We start from the raw sequence: 19023 nt of genomic DNA, 5'->3' as shown, positions 1-19023 counted from the left end.
TCTGAATACGTTAACTATGTTATATTTTTGAAAAATTATATGAAAATATAATAATTATATTTTCTGTTTCTATAAATATAAGTCTTTGATATATAAAATAAATTCTTTCATTTTTTATTTCACAACTTTTTCAAATCCATTTCTTAATTTTCTTTATAAATATGAAATTTTGACGTGATTCATATCGATACTTTCATGGGAACAGGGAAAATTTGTCCGGGTGAATTTTAAACTTGGCGCGTTTATTGAACTTAAAGTGGAAAGGGAATCGCCTAATCGGTATTCGGTTCAGGTCTGTAGTCTGTTATCTGTATAGTCTATGGTCTGTAACTCTGTAGCACGCGTAAAACGTTTGGGCATAGATAATACTGTATATTATATAAGAACGTTTGGGTTTCAGTGTCCTGTTGATTTGACAGCAGTAGTTTAAAAAAGATTAACTGTAGAGAACTTGCATACCTATCAATATTACAATTTATATGATTTATTTATTTATAATTGACTTTATCCTAAAAACACAATAATTTCTATCCAAATATGCTAAATTTACGATAATTTTACGCCCCTGGTACAATAATCGGTTCGCTTCAGGTTGCTAACACTGCGTTTAACTGACAGGATATTGATAACTTTCAAATTTCAAACATTTGTACAGATTTGAGATTTTTGATAAATTCAAATTCAGTTTTAATTTAAAATGAGTTCAATGATCAATAAACGTTCTCGTTCGACGAATTGGAGTGAGGAGGATAAGGTACGTAATGTACACAAGAAATCTAATAGAATGTACTTATTTCCTTACATGTTTTAATGCTTATTAATAAATATATATTGCTCTTTAGAAAGTGCTTCGAAAATAATTAGTGCTCGAGCGAGCACATATTATATTAGAGAATAAGGATACGTCGACTAATACAAATACAGCAAAAAAACTTGCATGGGAAGATGTTTTGTCTTGGTTATTTTAGTTTTACTTATTCTAACAGTTTCTTGTATTTAATAAATTGTTACAGTGTAATAACATTATTATTGTATTTATATTTCAGTTATAATATCATTTCACTCCATAAAAGGGACTTAAGCCAAATACAAAATCAGTGGAGGAATTTGAAGAAAGCTAAGGCTTCGGAACACAAATTTAGAACGGCAAGAAACATGACAGGCGGGGGACCTCCGCCACCAAGTCCTCCGCCTGAAGATCAAGAGCTTATAGCAGCTCTTCCTAATGAGTTTGTGGTTGATAACAATCCTTTCGATAGCGATGCAACACATGGCCAACAGGTTTATATTTTTTACATTTTCTACTGCTATTATTCCTTAATTTGGAATATCCATTAAGGGATAATAGCGCTATGCATATATAGTTTTTTATTGTGAGATTGAGTAATTATATTTTATATATTTATAGGAAGTTACTAAGGAGTCTGCTGATGATACATTGAAATTGAATGAAAATGATGAAAGCACTGCACATGCATAGGTAATCATATTATATAATAATTTGTATAATATTTTTATCAGTTATGTTATACAAAAATATCAGTATTATAAATAAAATTTATATTATTTTAAAATAATTATTATTTTTTTATTTTTAGCCTGAATTGCCAAATTTCTCCACTGAATTGCCACGTATAAATCCTACACATCATATTTTCAAAGCTAAACCAAAAAAAACGTAAGTATGTAATGTTGAAAATAGAATTTCATGAAATTTCCTGTGCTTATTGTTCAGCTGTGATTTATGTGAAATAATGTTTAATGTTTATGTTATTTTTACAGTGGGAAATCAAATTCCAATTACGAGCATCAATTATTCCTCCTTGCAAAAAAAAGCAGGGAGGAATTAATGAAGCAACAACAAGAGTTGCATCTATTAAGAATAGAGCAAGAGAGGGAGCTTCACCTATTAAGAATAGAACAAGAGAGGGAGCTTCACGAGAAGAAGCTCCAAATACTTGCATTAGAGGAGGAATATTTAAAAAAAATAAATTTTGAAAAATAATAAAATATGGTTTTTATTGATTAAAATAAGTTTCAATATAAATGGCCCTGTTTATATTTTCGTCTTCATCTTCTATATTATCAGGGATAGTTGGATCGATTAATAATTGATTTTCAAGGCCTGAAGGATCTAGAAAAATACAAAATAAAGAATTAAAATATGCTTATTTTTTATGTATTGGCATTATTAAATATACTTTGTTTACATATTAGTTTGCACAAATACCTTGATTTAAAATAGACTCATTAAAGAGTATTGCTAAATTGTGCAAAACTGCACAAGCAACAATAGTGGTCTTGATCACTTGCAGAGACCCTCGCATTGTTTCGTTGAGTATGCGGAATCTTTGCTTCCACACCCCAAAGCAACGCTCTACAGTATTCCTCGTTCGTATGTGACTCAGGTTGTACCTTTCTTCTGCCTGTGTCCTTGGTCTTAATATTGGTGTTAGAAGATGCGAAGTACAAGGATACCCGCTATCTCCAATCAGCTTCCCATGAAATTCATTCTCCTCAAACCTCCGCTTTATTGAGCTTTCTCTCCAGTGACACACAATATCGCAGATTTTAAGGTCAGAGTCACATACTACCTGTAATTATTGTCATCAATATTATTATAAATTAGAAACACATAATAGCACACATAACAATGAAAATTTATTACTTTAAATACACTATGATCAAACTAAAATGTTATTGTACAATGTTCATACTTGAGTGTTAATGGAGTAATGTCCCTTCCTATTAACATAGTACTGTCCAGCCTCTCCACTCACTTTGCGTATCTTAATATGAGTGCAATCTATTGCACCAATGATACGCTTCATCCCGCATATTATGGCCTCAAATTTCCTAATTGCTTTGGCTTCCTCGGTTGAGTTCGACGGCATATTAATATAACGCGAACTTTTAGAAGCTAACGCAATAGCAACATTTCGGGACAAACGGGAAAGTGTCTGTTGACTCATTCTGTGAATGTCAGCACAATCTTCTTGGATCTGTAATGTAATAGATCGTTATACAGGCTTTTCTATTGTATATATCCAAAACTAGAGCACAAGTCACATCTACCTCATGCCGGCCCCAATATCGAATAACTGCCATCACTTGCAGTTCCACTGGAATACCGCCCCCTCGAGTGTCCACGCGAAGGTCATCCCGAATCAAATTAATGATTTGTTGCATGTTATTCTTTCCGAATATATACCTCGACCGTAGTGTGGCCCTGTGGCCGCTACAAAAAATATATTGACACCATAGATTGACACTAATACCAGGTTATTTTAATTCTAGGTTGAAAAGTAGGTTTTTAATAAATAAGCACTCTCAGAACAATAGATTTATTTAATAAATGAAACGATACCATTTTAAATTTCGCGCTGTTTATGTATGATGTGCGCATGCCTTAATGCTCTAAGGCGCATGCGCAGGTTTTTATTATTTTATAATTTTAATAAAATAAATAATTCAACAATTTCAATGATGAGCCCATACGGACCTAACGGTAAAGAATACGATTTTGATAAAATTTGCCAATTTTGCTATGGATGGGGTGCTAAAGTGTAACTTTTTTATACCTAAAATTAAAAAAAAATTATTTAAAAAAAAACTAAAGGGGACCTAACGAAAAAATTGTGGGACCTTATAGGACCTAACGGAGACCTATCGATTGAGGTCATTTTTGACCCAAAATTCTATGGATGGGGTGCTAAAGTGCATTTTTTTTTATACCTAAAATTTAAAAAATTATTTAAAAAAAAACTAAAGGGGACCTAACGAAAAAATTGTGGGACCTTAAAGGACCTAACGGGGACCTAACGATCAAGGTCATTTTCGACCCAAAATTCCATTGATGGGGTGCTAAGTTTGCACTGGTACATATTGGTTTGTGATTGAATAAAATAACCTAAGTATCTAAACATGTTTTCCGTTTAAACACATTATTATTTTTGTAAATAACATAACTCAAATTATTGTTATTTCTCAGTAACAATTATTAATTATCACAAAATTATTGAAGTAGTGAAACGTGTATACAACACTTTTTGATATAAACAGAAGTTGACAGAACAAAAATATAGTGTCTAATATGGCTGCCGGTCGATTCTTAATTTACTGAAGACAGTAAAAAGTTTTTCTAAATTGTAAAGCGCCAATAACTACAATAATATGACAGTGGACTGATAATAAATTAATAATGACTTCAACTCCCAAGTCTGAGAAATGTGGGCAAGGTAAGAAGATATTGTGTATTCTTAACATTCCACTTGAGACTACTAATTTATTGGTATTCTACTTTTGTACTTCTTATAAATAGTTTCGCTTCTGCATATTTATTACTAGCGCAGTCTATTAAATAACGCATTTGAAACGCACGCTTTCTCTTAAAAACACAGTGTTTCTGCGCTATAAGTATTTAAAATAAGGACACATTTCATACTTTTTTAGACATAGGCCATAGCTCATGTCGCGAAATATTATCAACAATGTAAATAAAATATTAGAATGTGAACTTAAGTTTGAAAATGACAAAAATAAGTTTTTATTTCATAGTGAATGTTTTTAAAAACTTTAATAATCTAAGCAAAGGCATGTATGCCTGCATTTTATTAATTATATTATCATTAATCAGTCATCAAAAGTTTTAATGAAAACATACTTAAATGTAACAATAAATTCCAGTCAAGTGACAAGTTTTGCAGTGGTTGCCTTTTATAGGATAACTTATTCATTTTTCTATATATGCAGTCAGTTATAACTTTTATCTAGGTATATATATAAAACTCAAAGGTGACTGATATAGTGATCTATCAACGCACAACCCGAATCACTGGACGTATCGGGCTGAAATTTGGCATGCAGGTAGATGGCATAACGTAGGCGTCCCCTAAGAAAGGATTTTAAAAAATTCATCCCCTAAAGGGGTAAAATAGGCGATGAAAACTTATACCATGAAAATTTATCTTTTCCACGCAAGCGATGCTTCGGGCAACAGCTAGTTTCATTCAAGACAGATTACTTTATATGTAGATACCTACTAACTATAGTTATTATTGAAAAAAAAACTGTTCAATTTAAAAGTTTCATTATGATACCTAGATTATATATAAACATTCATAGATCATATAAATTAAAAAAAAGTACATATAAGTATAGTTGTTTTTATGTGATATTTTATTATAGTTATTTATTATTTCCTTGAAATATGAGTTCCATTGGCATGTTTTCTAAGTAGAATTTGAAGACAGTACTAAATTAAATTTAAGTTTTAATTAACTTTGCTTAGAGCGTATCAAGGAATTTATTTCAATGTTGGTAATTTGGTGTTCAAAAAGTATGTTTCCTTTACAATGCCTCAACAATTGTATAATTTACTTTCCTAGAGTATATAATTAATACAATTCATTATTGTAGGTTGAAATCATATTTTAATGTAAAAAAAAGGGAATTATAAGTTACATAGGTACATAATTTTTTTTTCTACTAAAATGGTTGCAATTTTCTGGGGGAGGATGTCACAACTCCAAATTCTATATTGGGACAGCAATTTCCTATTAAACACAAATATCGTGTAAATCAGTTGAAAACCCACACACAGTTATTGAGTAACAAAACCAAAAAATAATACAGGAGAATGGGAATCTCGTTTTTCCAAAAGTTGGTTGAATATTAAATTGAGAAAAATTATAAATTTGACAATACATAATAGCTAAAGTTTGCCATTGTCTGTGGTCCTATAGCACTCAGGGATCAAACAGTGAAATCGGCTCAGTGGTTCCTGAATCCTGAGATTAGTGCGTTCATACATACAAACAAACTCTACAGCTTTATTTAATTGTACTACTTATAGTTCGTCGTTGTTTAGCTACTTAGTCACCAAACTGTAGTAATTTTTACATGGTGTGGCCAAAATACTAAATTCGCGATGTATAGTTAATGGAATGCGAAGATCGGGCCGCGCGGGTATCCGCCGAGCGCGGCCTTGTTCCGTACTAGCATGAGAGTTAGACGCCCTATCGGGTCATTAATGAATTTGCCTGTTTAACATTTGATTTCAAGGTTCTATTTATTTGTAAAGGTCATATTGTACTATTTGATTCAACAAGTGGTTGAGGAATTACGTTGTTTGAAAAGCGTCAAAAAATCCAACGTTCGTACTGTTTATGTACTGTATACACATTATGTATACCTAACATAACATCTTCTAGTGCCAAATTAATTTGGGAAATTTCAATATTTTTTACTTTATACATTTAATTTTACAAACTCAATGTTTAAAGTTTAAAATATTGCGTATGTAGACACGATTAATTTGTTTGAGTTTCTAGTAATACATATGTGAAAGTTCTAGTCTTCGTGCTCCCTCGGTCATTTAAATTGGCCGTGAAGTGAAAATTCAAATAGGTAGGCATTGTCACAGTTATTGTTTTACAACGATTGTCAATGAATAATTTCTCTGCTGATATATTAGCGAAACGTAATTTTTCAGTTAAATGCAAGATTAATTGACTTATTCGACAGTAGGTACAATGATAATTATCTCCAATAAGTTTCTTTAACGCTTGAGTAATATCGATAACACCTTTGAAAGAGCCGACGCAATTTAAAGGCACATCTCAGTAAGATAAAATATATTCTGATGTCGATCAATATCGTATCGATGCAATAAATGCGGTTGCCTTGCAATAAACGTCAATGATCAAGGAATTTGAATGCACGGGATTGCGGTTTCCTCTACAACTATTATATTTCGCTTAAATTGGCTATCACCTACGTTGAAAGATGAAGCTTAGGAAAGACGGAGACTTTAGAATGAAGGTTTTATAATATTATTGTTTCTTAACCTTTTGATCCCCCCCAGAAAAACAAATCGTCCGCGTTGGCATAATTCCACATCTTCCAATCCTAATATTTTAATTATCTTGGTGTGAAAATAACTTAAGAGAGTAACTTGCGTGTGTGTCAGTCAAATGCTAGATGGTTGTTATTTTTTTATTAATTTAATGTATTTTTATGCTTTGCTTTAAAATAATATTAGTGGACTACAAGTGTGCCAAATTTCACACAGCAATCGCTATTTTCGTAAAAAGGGGTACAAAGTTTTTGATTCACGTATTATTTAGATGTAATAGATTTAGTAAACTGTGACAATTAGCGGCAAAGCGGCTCTAGAAAAGATTATATAAATGAATTTTTAGTTTGCCTCGTGATATAACACGAATATCATACCTATCTTATATCAGAAAATGTAGTTAAAGATGTTATTAAAGTGTATTTATAATGTACGACCCACTTATAAAACCTCTAAAATAAACGTTAAATTCATTATATTTTACAAATGTTCAAGCATCTTGAAATCATTATCTCTATTGCATTATAATAATTATAATTTGAGACAGTTATATAGCAATGCCTACGTGCTTTGGCCTATCTGCTAAAGCTCCATAACGGGACCTCGACAGAGACTTGTACTACCGCCTAGTTTCCATTTCCTACATTACACGTTTTAGCCTTTCTTAATAAATTTACTCAAAATAATTGTGTATAAGTAATTTAAGTTTATTGTAGGTTATTACTTTTGATTGACATATCAAGGCAACGATAAATGGACCGTCCATTATACTTTAAATTCGTAAAAGCTAAAATATCGTCATTATTACAATTTACAGTGATGTAAATTATAGATAAAAATAGTTGATAAATGACACTGTACACGTGCAATTTAATTAAAGAACTTTGATGTTTGTAATCTTACCATTTATAATTCGTGGATGTAATATCTGAAAACATCATGAAGTGTTTCTGAATGTTAAGATCCGTTATGGGGAACCCATTTGCACTCGGCACAAGTCATTATTTCCTCCATTACCTCAAGCTATTCGCATAGCTTTGTTTGCGCAAATGTTTGTTTGAATGCACAAAGTACCTAGCGAATCTTGATCGAGGTTGATGTTGTGTTACGGCAGGTTGGCAAAATGCCTTAAGTGCTCGAATAGCATTATTAGAATTTGTCGATGTTATCTTTCCTTTTGTTGAAAGTGAAAGGTTTGTACTATGGTATCTTATTTCAACTTATATCTCGAATCTCTAGTCGTCCATAACGCACTGTTTGCATGTATCTTGTATAATATATGCGTTTGTGACGATTTAGAGGTCTACAACCGTTTCTAAACGATTTATTGTTATTACTACCTTATGCGTAACTTGTGAGGTGGAAATGATGTTTTAAGGTGGCTTCCCACGGTCTGCGATGTCGCGGACGGACGCGGACCAGCTCGCACCTACGCACCGTGGGAAGGGACTCGTCCGTGGTAGCACAGGCGCGTCTGTGGCGGTGCGCCGTATCCGTCGCGAGTCGGTTTTTTCAAAGGTGCGGTGCGAGCTCGTGCGGCGCGGTCCGAGCGCGTCCGTGTCATCACAGACCGACAGGTCACAACTTGTTCATACGCTGCCGCGAGTAGTAGTGTTTTGGTTGCGAAAATGGAGTGGACGAACGAACAAATTTTTGAATTTTTGAATCTTTATCAAAATGAACCAACTTTATGGAATTCTTCAGCGCCAGAACATAAAAAAAAATTTTGAAATGAAGATAAATACGAAACTATACAGACCGATCCGCACTATCACGGACCGTGGGATGAGCCCTGTCTGCGGTGCGTTGCCGTCCGTAGTCGTCGGCTGTGCGTGTAGATCCGTAGAATCGCAGACCGTGGGAAGCCACCTTAATGCGCTAATATCGTGACTCTTGGAGTTGGATGTTGCAACAGGTAAACAATAAAATTGGACCAGAATTTATATATGTACCAAGTTAACTTGCATATAAATACAAACCCATAAGTATATTTTTAATACGCGAAGAAAATAAAATTAAGACTTTTTTACGACAATTCGCTAAAAAGGAGTATGACGGCATACCTACTTAGAGTTTATAATTTACTAGCTGCTCCGCGCACTTTCATCCCCGTGGCTCCACTCCTGTTGGTCGTAGAGTGATGATATATACCCTATAGCCTTCCTCGATAAATGAGCTATCTAACACCTAAAGAATTTATCAAATCGGACCAGTAGTTCCCGAGATTAGCGCTTTCAAACAAACAAACAAATAAACAAACTCTTCAGCTCTATAATATTAAGTATAGATATGGAGAAGTGCAGAATACTACAATTATTTAGATATCGCTTTAAAAAAAACTTAACACTACCATTCATTTAAAACACAGACATGTGTATTGCAGACTTTTGTTTATGATAATGGTCCAATTTCGACCAATGGGCTACTAGAGTACTAGTACTTTATTATTGCGAATTTCTTAATCATCGGTTACAAAACGATATAAGAGGATTAGTAACATAAAGAGTTATAACGTTAGTACATACGTTGACTAATCGATTCGACTTACGTTCACAATTATTGCTAAAATTCTCTGAGAATATCTTATATTTCATAGCTTGGAGCTTGTGTAATAAAAACCCACCTATGTGATAAGCGCATAACACAATATCTATTATCTCCTAGCAAATTATTTTAGCTTAAATTATCATAATATGTATTTTAAATATTTACAAAAAAATAATCGTTAATATAATAGGTGTAATTTTTCTGATTTAAATGAAAATCTATACATTAGCTATGATAATAAATCCCATATGATCAACTTATACAGGGTGTCCCAAAAAGTAGTGATGAACGGAAGCTGGGAGGTAGAGGACCAAGAGGGCTATCCGAATCACCCCCATGTGTGTTATGCGATTTTTTGTATTTTCGGAGTTATTACATTTTTTTCAATTTTTCATCTATCGCCGAGTACGATGCGATTTTTATTTATGGTGACGTGAATTATTGCGCTAGATGCTTGATTTTTTTTGTGTGCTAAGCTGAAAGATAGGCCAATTCAGTATGGTAACATTTACTATCGTTAGATCTTCGAATGGAATAAAAAAAAGAATTAAATGCCGAGAAAGATAAAATTACCCAGTATGTTCGAAACTTCAAGAGCCCATAAAAAAATAAAATCACATAAAAAAGGTTTTCCATTTGGCTTTTAAAAACTTGCTCTATCGATCAGGTAGCTACTCTAAAAATTTCATTTTATTATTCAGAAGGCTTCAATCGAAAAATTGAAATCTAAATGTGGTAAGTGCAAAATTTTTATTAACATGATGATCATTAAAACCAATAAATAGGTGTTAAATTACCAGAATTTTTTTAAAATAGCCCCGCTGTTGCTCAATGCAAGTGCGAAATCACCGTAAAAAGTTGTCTTTTTAATGTCTAAATGCTCTTTTATCATTTCTAATGGTTTCTTCTGATACTATGAATTTCCGGGTTATTTCGTCCAAATTGTGGCATTCTCTCAAGTAGCCGAGGTCTTTTTAGTATCCCCATTGAAACAAATCAATGGGGTTTAGGTCGAGGGACCGTGGAGGCCAGGCTTTAAAGCAGGCGTCACCGGCGCATGCGCAGGCTGCAACGACCAATCCATCTTTCAGGGTATTTTTGCCCTTTAGCCTGGCCTCCACGGTCTCCGGACATAAACCCTATTGATTTTTTTCTGTGGGGATACTACAAAGACGAGAGACTGCCACAATTTGGACGAAATAACCCGGAAATTCATAGTAGCAGAAGAAACCATTAAAAATGATAAAAGAGCATTCAGACATTTAAAAGACAACTTTTTACGGTGATGTCGCACTTGCATTGAGCAACGGCGGGGCTATTTTAAAAAAATTCTGGTAATTAAACACCTATTTATTGGTTTTAATGATCATCATGTTAATAAAAATTTTGCACTTACCACATTTAGATTTCAATTTTTCGATTGAAGCCTTCTGAATAATAAAATGAAATTTTCAGGGTAGCTATCTGATCGATAGAGCAAGTTTTTAAAAGCCAAATGGAAAACCTTTTTTATGTGATTTTATTTTTTTATGAGCCCTTGAAGTTATGAACATACTGGGTAATTTTATCTTTCTTGGCATTTAATTCTTTTTTTTATTCTATTCGAAGATCTAACGATAGTAAATGTTACCATACTGAATTGGCCTATCTTTCAGCTTAGCACACAAAAAAAATCAAGCATCTAGCGCAATAATTCACGTCACCATAAATAAAAATCTCATCGTACTCGGCGATAGATGAAAAATTGAAAAAAACGTCATAACTCCGAAAGTACGAAAAATCGCATAACATAAATGGGGGTGATTCGGATAGCCCTCTAAGTCCTCTACCTCCCAGCTTCAGTATATCACTACTTTTTGGGACACCCTGTATTACATTTTATTCCATCCGTATATTGATGTTTGCCATTCGTTATTGTTACACTTATAAACGTGCTGTATGATCCGTAAATAATCATGGATTGCAACACATGGTCAATATGTCAACATATATTTTTTTATTATAATTAATATTTAATAGATACTTAATAGTTTCTATGTGTGTGTTCATGGGACATCTTTTGCACGTGTACGTTTTCTAATGGACTGTTTGGTATAGTGATTACATTTTGTATTTAATTATTTTTTTTAATTAGCTTAGCGCATCGCTCGCAAGAATTTTTTTAATTTAGTCCTTCAAACTTGATAGTGCATTAAATAAAATTACACGGATCCCACAAGGACTATATTAAAAATAGTGTTAGAAATTAAAGATTTTTTAACGGATTTTAAACGCGATTTATTCGTTATATTATTTTTCCGACGTTTCGAACATTTTGCAGCGAGCGTGGTCACGGGGAGACTAGAAATACTAGAATTACTAAATGTACAATACTCGCGTAAAATCAAACACTAGAAAATACTAATAATCTGTTATGTTAGAAGATAATATTAACAGATTGCGAACATAACCATACATCTCAAATCACAATTATTGACAAATAAACGAGGCTATTCGGCGCAAAACTCCGTCCGACTAGGGCCCTTCCGGCCTCCTCCACTCAAGCGACAGCCCAAGCCGAGGTTCGAGATCCCCGTCAAGGGGGACGCCCTTGCGCATGTCGCTACCAGGGTGATCCTTCAGTTCACCCTGCACGCGTCCGCGTTAAAATGTAGAAGCCCTTCTGGCTAACATTGAGAAACACCACACAAAAAAAAGGCGCAAAACTAGTATCTTAGCCATACTCGTACTGCATCTATGAAATTGCTTAAAAAAATATTTTGGTTGATGAATGTGTGCAAATACATACGGCTACGAGAGTATCTGTAAGTTGGTTCGGTTTAATGTCATGTAAGGTACATTAAAGTAATACAATCCCGTTAGGCTAGGTATCGCGATCGGGCTAGCTCATTGGAAAGTGAGTTGCTTGGACCGTGGCTGTAGTGGTCGAGCGTTGCGACTTGCGTCTCTTTCTATTTGCTTATTGTAGATGAAACTCATAATCTTTTATAACTAATTAATGTACCTATTTTTAATGACAATTAGTTAAATTAGCCTAATTTATAATCATAATTGGTTTATGGTTCTGTTAAACATCCCCTCGTTTAATGACATATTTTCTCGTGATTTCTGCTAATTACGGTAAAACGTTTAGTAAATGCTACTACATACAATTTGGTTATTAAAATCAACATAATAAGCGTTGTAATTTTCTTCTTTTTAATCAGGCCCATTTATGTTGGCAACGGTTTAAATGCATTAATTATTTTTATTTATACTCCACCGAAAGTAAGTTATAGTACTATGTACTGGGTTTAGATCAACCGTAACCGACCTGATTCTATAGTCTTCTTGAGCTAACGCTGGTAATAGAAATATATTTCGTGACTTGCACTCCTTTATTTGTTTTGTCCAAGATACCGTTTAAATTGTTACCTACTTTTCTTTGACGACTGATAAAAATTTTATCTTTAAGTAAAAACTATTTTCAATTGGTCTATTTCAAAAAATATATTAGGTTGCATGTTAAATGCAGATTAACAGCAATTTATAAATGCCATTGCGTGTAACCCTGGCGCTGTTAATGGTCAAGTGACACAGATCTTTTAGCACACTTCTAGTTTACTTACTCGCTTCAATGCCTTATATGATGATAATCTATGTGGTTGAAACTTAGAAGGGAAAATTGTTAAACGATAAAACTCTATTCAGTTAAAAACTTAAAATGATGTTAACTAAATCCTTAGTAACTAAATAATTAATAAATAAGTAAACTGGAAATTTCTGAAATATTTATTTATTTAAAATTTAAATCCATAAAAATAAGAATCGTAAGCTAGAATCACTTTCTTATAGTTGGACCTAAAAATTATAAATATTTTAACATCAAAAAATGCAAATTCTTGAAATGAAACGTTCCGTTTATAAATGCATCTTTTGTTAATATAATTTTACAAAATTAATCTATTCCTCAGCCAGATCATACGTTTAATTAGTGTTCCTAAATTTTGCACGTAGATAAAAATATGATGTGCGAGCACAGGTGTGCGCGGGCGCAGCCGGCAGAGGTGCATGGAACCGGCACTTTCACTATTGATGGTGCGACAGCCTACAGCAGCGACCGCGACTGCCCTCGCTGGCTTGCAGTGCCGCCGCGCCGCCGCGGCCGATCGCACCGCTCCTCTCCCGCGGCTATCTCGCAAATCTATCGATAATTCGAAACCCTGTGTCAATCGCATGGTCCGCTGCTTGTAGCCTCGCCTATTCGTTGCTCTGCTGAATATCGAGAGCATTGTTGATAGTGTTGTGAAAAATGTCTGTCTAATTTTAGCGCAGATATTTCCTCAGTGTAGTATCAAGTATGCGCCCTTGAAGGGATTTTCATGAATTTTTTGCACGTGGTGGAGATATTTTAGTGTGAAAATAATATACTTATATATATTTTTTTTATAAAAAGTGGTGTTTACAGAAAGCGACATACATAAACAAAGTTTAATAAACGTGAAACCATAGGTTTCACTTAGTGGCTAGTGCAAATGTTTGCGGAAACATTTCCCAACTGCAAACATATTAAATAAATTGTAGTTATAATTTATACATGCTGCTCTACCAAGCTTTAAAATTGCAAATTCTTCGATTTTTGGTTTAACTAAACTCAAGTATTAGAGAAAAGAACCGTTATTATGTATTGTTCAACATTATCAAACTTAAAAATATCGATTGTAAGATAGCAGTACGACGTTCACTGTAAATAAATAATGACCTAATTGTACCTTACGTCTTAGCTATTTCCGTTACTCAATGATACATAACAGTTTTTGGATTTTGGCTTCAGTCTCAGAGTAGCCGGGAAAGCCAACACAGAATTTCATTAAAATTCGTAAGAGAAATTTTAAGTAAACGTGCGCCATTGAAGATTTCTAAAAGGGTCTCCTTTCGCTATTGCAAACTTATACACGACCCATGTTTTGATTGAATTTTAAACTAAAGAAATATTTTTAATGCAGTGAATTATGAAAATTTCATGAGTGAAATGATATCCGTTAAAATGCCACATTACGACGAAAGTTTTATTCATGATGACAATTTAAATCAAAGACGCAATAAACGGAGTTATCGTGTTTATAAAAATGGTATAAATCCCTGTATTTATCCCGAGTCCAGTGATTTGCATCCTGCTGAAATAAGAGCTGACATTGCTATGAAGCACGGAAGACATGTGAAATTTCGGGTAAACCGCCATAAACTGGAAAAATCTCCGTTACAAGAAGGAAATTACGTAAAATATAATAAAACACCAGACATACTGATCCACTGTCCAAGAGTGAGTGTTTTTGACCCTAGTAAATTGTACGACATCAGAAATAATAATATTGTGACATTAACGCCGTGTAAAAGCTTTGACAACTTGACATTGAAGCAGTCGAAAAAAGACAATCTAATAAAAGAAACAATAAGAAATGGAATAAGCTTACAAAATTTGTCCCGCGATGATAGCATTAAACATTACGTATCACCTGCCCAAGAACGATGTGCACCACGTAAAGTGGATGTTAGAAATTCATATTCAATAGAAGAAGCGCGCCGAAGACCGGTACATCGTAGGTTTTCTCGGAGTACTGCTGTACCTGGTGTTGGTACTTACAGAAAAATAAGTGGGGATTCCGACAAGAATGTTAAAGGTTTGATTTTTATTTATTGATATATGTATTATGTTTCTTGCCATATCCGGAAGCTTATTTTTTAATATATTTAGATCAAAACTCTGTTTTATAGTTTGCTAAGGTCATGCGTTGATTACTATATTTATATCCTACACGCGTATCAAATTTTAATTACTACACGAAATTAGACGGAAGGTCACGTTAGAAATTGTTAGTTTACCATAAAAACGGAAGTAATGGTTGTCTATTTCTTCCTTGTAAAAGTGTTTGTGTTGCAGTGTGGAAATGCACATAATAGGCTGGCTAATATTGTATAATAAGACGTAAGAGACGCGGGAACTTACTATTGTACCCATTGTTACAATAATGTTAAGGCCGATTGAAAAAATCTCCTGTTTCGTCTTATTTACTCAATAGTTGTTAGCCCTATAAAAAGTAGACTTAGCGAAGAAATTTTTTGTACTCCGTGGTCCGTGGTCGTGGTCTGGTTTTGTATATCGTACATTTTGTTTTTTTTTATTCCTGGAAATTAGCACTCCTAATTTCTGTAATCAAACTAGCCCGTAAAGCAAAATTGGTAGTTTAAAAAGTTAGTTTAAAAGTTTGAAGTTTAAAATTGGAAGTTGGAATGAAATCATGGTCAAAGTTTACAGTCGAGACTTGATTAATCGGACTATATTTTGTTGTCACTAATCATTTGAATGGTTGAGCCTCTGGATAATCGATCCTAGGACGAAAAAATCGCTTAAAATATATCAAGTAGGTACTATCCAATACACCTGCAGAAATTGTTTTCAATTATAACAATTAAATAATTAAAAAAAGTATAACACATAATATGATTAAATTGAAGATTCTTCTGTGTTATGAAATTAAATGAAATGAAATGATTTATTTTGCAAGAAATGTGGAAGATTTACAGATGTTACATCTCAAAAGTAATCGTAATGTTAATGTGTAAGGTCTGTCGGGTTCGGAGTTGGTGTGAAGAGTGCAGGATCATGTTTATGATGTGTATAAGTATGACGCACTAGAGGCCAGGAAGCGGGCATGACCTGGCGTCCGTCCGGCGCGGGACGGTGCGAGTGTCCTCAGTAGCCTGTCTCAGACTCAGTCGTCACGCGCCGTGGTTTGGGCGCGTCCTGCTGTCGCCTTCGCGTATTATTTATAACTCGCGCGTCATCAGTGATAAACTTGTGTTTACTTGTATACTCATCTCCGATATTATATAGGAATACTATTACACCAACTCCGATCCTGCCAGACGATAAACATAAATAATGCCAAAGTTCACATTTTACGATCAACTTTAGACTTCGTTGCAGGTACGATTCTGTGCTATTGTTTAAAGATTTAAGGAAAATAAATGTAGTATGATTAACTTTGCCTTGTATTTATTGTTATATTTGTACGTTTTATGTTTTAATCAAACCTCATAGCTTTTGGATTATTTGCAGCTTTCGGATCTTTAAATAGAAAGTTTTCAATGAGCCCACAAACGATTTTTTGTGGGCATTCGTTACCTAATAATTCGTATTACATCACTTACTGATGTACAAGAACGTATAAGGCATGGGCTTGATATGTCGACTATTGGCTCTCCTTACGTCATTGGAATTTCTTGTGAATATCAAAGTTCGTACTGAAACAAATTTATTAATTTGGTTTCTTGAAAAACATGTCCATTATTGTCTCTGTTACTCCTTTAATTACCCAATAAAGCTATTTTCTGGTTTCCTTGGATGGTATTATCTTAGAGCTACCACATTTGGAATATTACGTCACTTGTTTACATATTATTCAGCACTCCTAAAGGCCTTGGTCTGAACGTTTCTTATAATTATTGATATTTTATTAGCTAGGTTCTTATTGAATGCCATTTAAATCAGTTAAAATGTTTATATATTGATATATAAATTCAACAAAAACAATAATGAAGGCACGTTTTTAAGTGACCATGTATCATAAATATGCTGTCAATGACCTTGCTTAATATACCTTTGTAGGTCAATGTTCACACAGCATGTTCTTATGTGCAAATTATCAAGGGCTTCATCTCCACCATCTCATGAATAATAATGATCGAGATGAAGTAAAAATAATAATAATAGAAAAATAAAAATAGATGGTTTTCCTGGACTTCCCTTTCTTTAAGTTCGGTCCGAAAATTTTTGTTGTGCCCTACACTTGTCACGTAGGGTTATAAAAAATAGGTGTTGACCGATTCTCAGATCTACCCAATAGACACACAAAATTTCATCAATCAATCCAGCAATCGTTCCAGCCGCTTCGGAATTTGGAAACTGACATTGTGACACGATAATTTTATATAAGTATACATGTATACAGATTATAGAAGAAGTTTTGCTTTAAGCACATTACATTTTCCATGTAAGATATTCATTGTTTTGTCGATTTCTTAATTTATTCAGTGGATTGATACACGATTCATAAAAGCTCAAAAATTAGAATTTTATTGATAGCATGTAGTGTACAGAATCAGAACTGAATACCTAAAGGGCTGAATATGTGTTGAGCAAATGCCATTTACGTTGTGTGACTAGAGTTGAAGTGTGAGCCTAGGTGTTCTTTGTTGCAGACAACGACGCTTGTGCTGAAGGAGGGTCAGGTCACAGAGGGTCCTTGCGCGGCGCTAACAAGCTCGCGAGGCGCGCGCGCTCTTTCAAGGACGATCTACTTGAGCGTATCTCCAACATGCGTTCGCCCGCGCAGGCTCCCCATCCGCCGCATCTCTCATCAAATATCAGGTCAGCTGAACATTATCAAACGCGTCCGTTTGTGATAACGCACCACTATTTTACTACATTCGTTTGTTCGGAGGTTTTTAATTACACTTGTCGGTTGTCAATAATGTCATACAATTATGTCATATCGAGTTTTGTAGTTTTGTGTGTGTACAATTTGTAGGTATTTTGTATGTACTTCATTTGTAAGTCATTTAGTTAATTAAAAAATATCAATTGAAAGTAAATGTTATACTACATTTAATGCACTTCTACATATGTTAATTTGAAACAACTATTCAGAAGTCATATTTGTAGTAATTAGTTAATTAGCTAACTAATTAGTATATAATTATTATGGTTGGTATTTCACGCGATCTTATCTATTCGCGTTGTATACATAGCGATGAAATCTACAACTCAGCTATATTGTCCCTTATCTAAATTGATAAATATACTTGCATACATAACTCTACTATCTCACTGGCAGCAACTCAAGAAAGTGTCATTCCATTTTAACAGTTTTATCTCTGCTTCTACGCCGAAAACAATAGTTTTGTGTTTTAACGTTACGTAATAATAAATTAGTTAATAGGCAGTAATTTGTGTTTATTAATAGTGAATATATTTGCGAATTCCGTACTTTTCATATTTGTTCGCATAAATGTGGCAGTGATTATGAGTCAGAGGCGACACGAACAGTCGCGCGCATTAATGACATTGTTAACTGAAATCTCATTAGTTCAGTGCGTGCAATGTTAAATGATTACATTTTAATGTCCACGACCAGGCTCGCGGTCGTGAGATCTTCTTTTATTCGTTGTACAGTATGCATAAGTGAAGTGTAAAGTAATTTAGTGGGGAAATTAGGAGCAGCAGTTAGTTTTTTCGTCGTAAATGTCGAACAGAGTGAAATCTCCAGTTGGTGACTGGATTAATAAACGTACGAATAAACTTCATCGTCGCCTCGCGTACAATGGAAAACGGTAACTGTTCAATAAAACATTGAATAATTTATTTGGGCGATAGGTAGCTGGCAGCTGACTCGTAAAGTAAACAATGGAAGGCTCGGTATGAGTATGCCGTTTGAATTTTTTTTGCGATTGTGTTTTGTACAATATTAAGTATATTCATGTGTTTAAATAAAATTGTAGTAATGTGACACCAATGTTTTTAAAACGTTGTCGTTGTTTTTTTCCTAATATTCAATATCTCGGATATGGAAAAGACAGAA

At 33.9% G+C, this 19023-nt stretch overlaps 1 protein-coding gene and 2 long non-coding RNA genes across 7 annotated transcripts in view; 2 read left to right on the top strand and 1 right to left on the bottom strand.

Annotated features, from left to right (window-relative positions):
• Positions 1 to 596: 596 nt before the first annotated feature.
• LOC149489611 (uncharacterized) lies at positions 597 to 2010 on the top strand. 2 transcript variants are annotated; one of them, XR_016318308.1, is made up of 5 exons: positions 597 to 754; positions 1047 to 1281; positions 1409 to 1480; positions 1599 to 1678; positions 1783 to 2010. It is a non-coding gene; the product is annotated as an uncharacterized LOC149489611 (long non-coding RNA). The 2 variants fall into 2 exon arrangements; XR_016318309.1 differs by lacking the exon at positions 597 to 754 and adding an exon at positions 776 to 958.
• On the bottom strand, positions 1993 to 9675 carry LOC149489610 (uncharacterized). Its single transcript, XR_016318310.1, has 3 exons — positions 9661 to 9675; positions 2231 to 2544; positions 1993 to 2134 (listed from the first exon to the last, which is right to left on the bottom strand). It is a non-coding gene; the product is annotated as an uncharacterized LOC149489610 (long non-coding RNA).
• Positions 4072 to 19023, top strand: part of C3G (C3G guanyl-nucleotide exchange factor) — a 32112-nt gene continuing 17160 nt past the window's right edge. Inside the window, exons 1-3 of one of the 4 annotated variants that reach the window (XM_089714301.1) lie at positions 13492 to 13740; positions 14389 to 15063; positions 17645 to 17813. In XM_089714301.1, the coding sequence (XP_089570427.1) occupies position 13740; positions 14389 to 15063; positions 17645 to 17813 (845 nt within the window). In that variant the 5' untranslated portion in view covers positions 13492 to 13739. Of the gene's footprint in view, positions 4239 to 13491; positions 13741 to 14216; positions 15064 to 16101; positions 16371 to 17644; positions 17814 to 19023 lie in introns of those variants that run through there. The other 3 variants (XM_089714302.1, XM_089714303.1, XM_089714304.1) reach the window with 3 other exon arrangements.

This window comes from Colias philodice, chromosome 3, assembly GCF_061535455.1.
Source record: "Colias philodice isolate Cphi_HAF_F1 chromosome 3, ilColPhil1 Martin Lab GWU primary, whole genome shotgun sequence".
Lineage (NCBI taxonomy): Eukaryota > Metazoa > Arthropoda > Insecta > Lepidoptera > Pieridae > Colias > Colias philodice.
The sequence above is the reverse complement of the archived record's forward strand: the minus strand, read 5'-3'. Positions and strand labels throughout refer to the sequence as shown.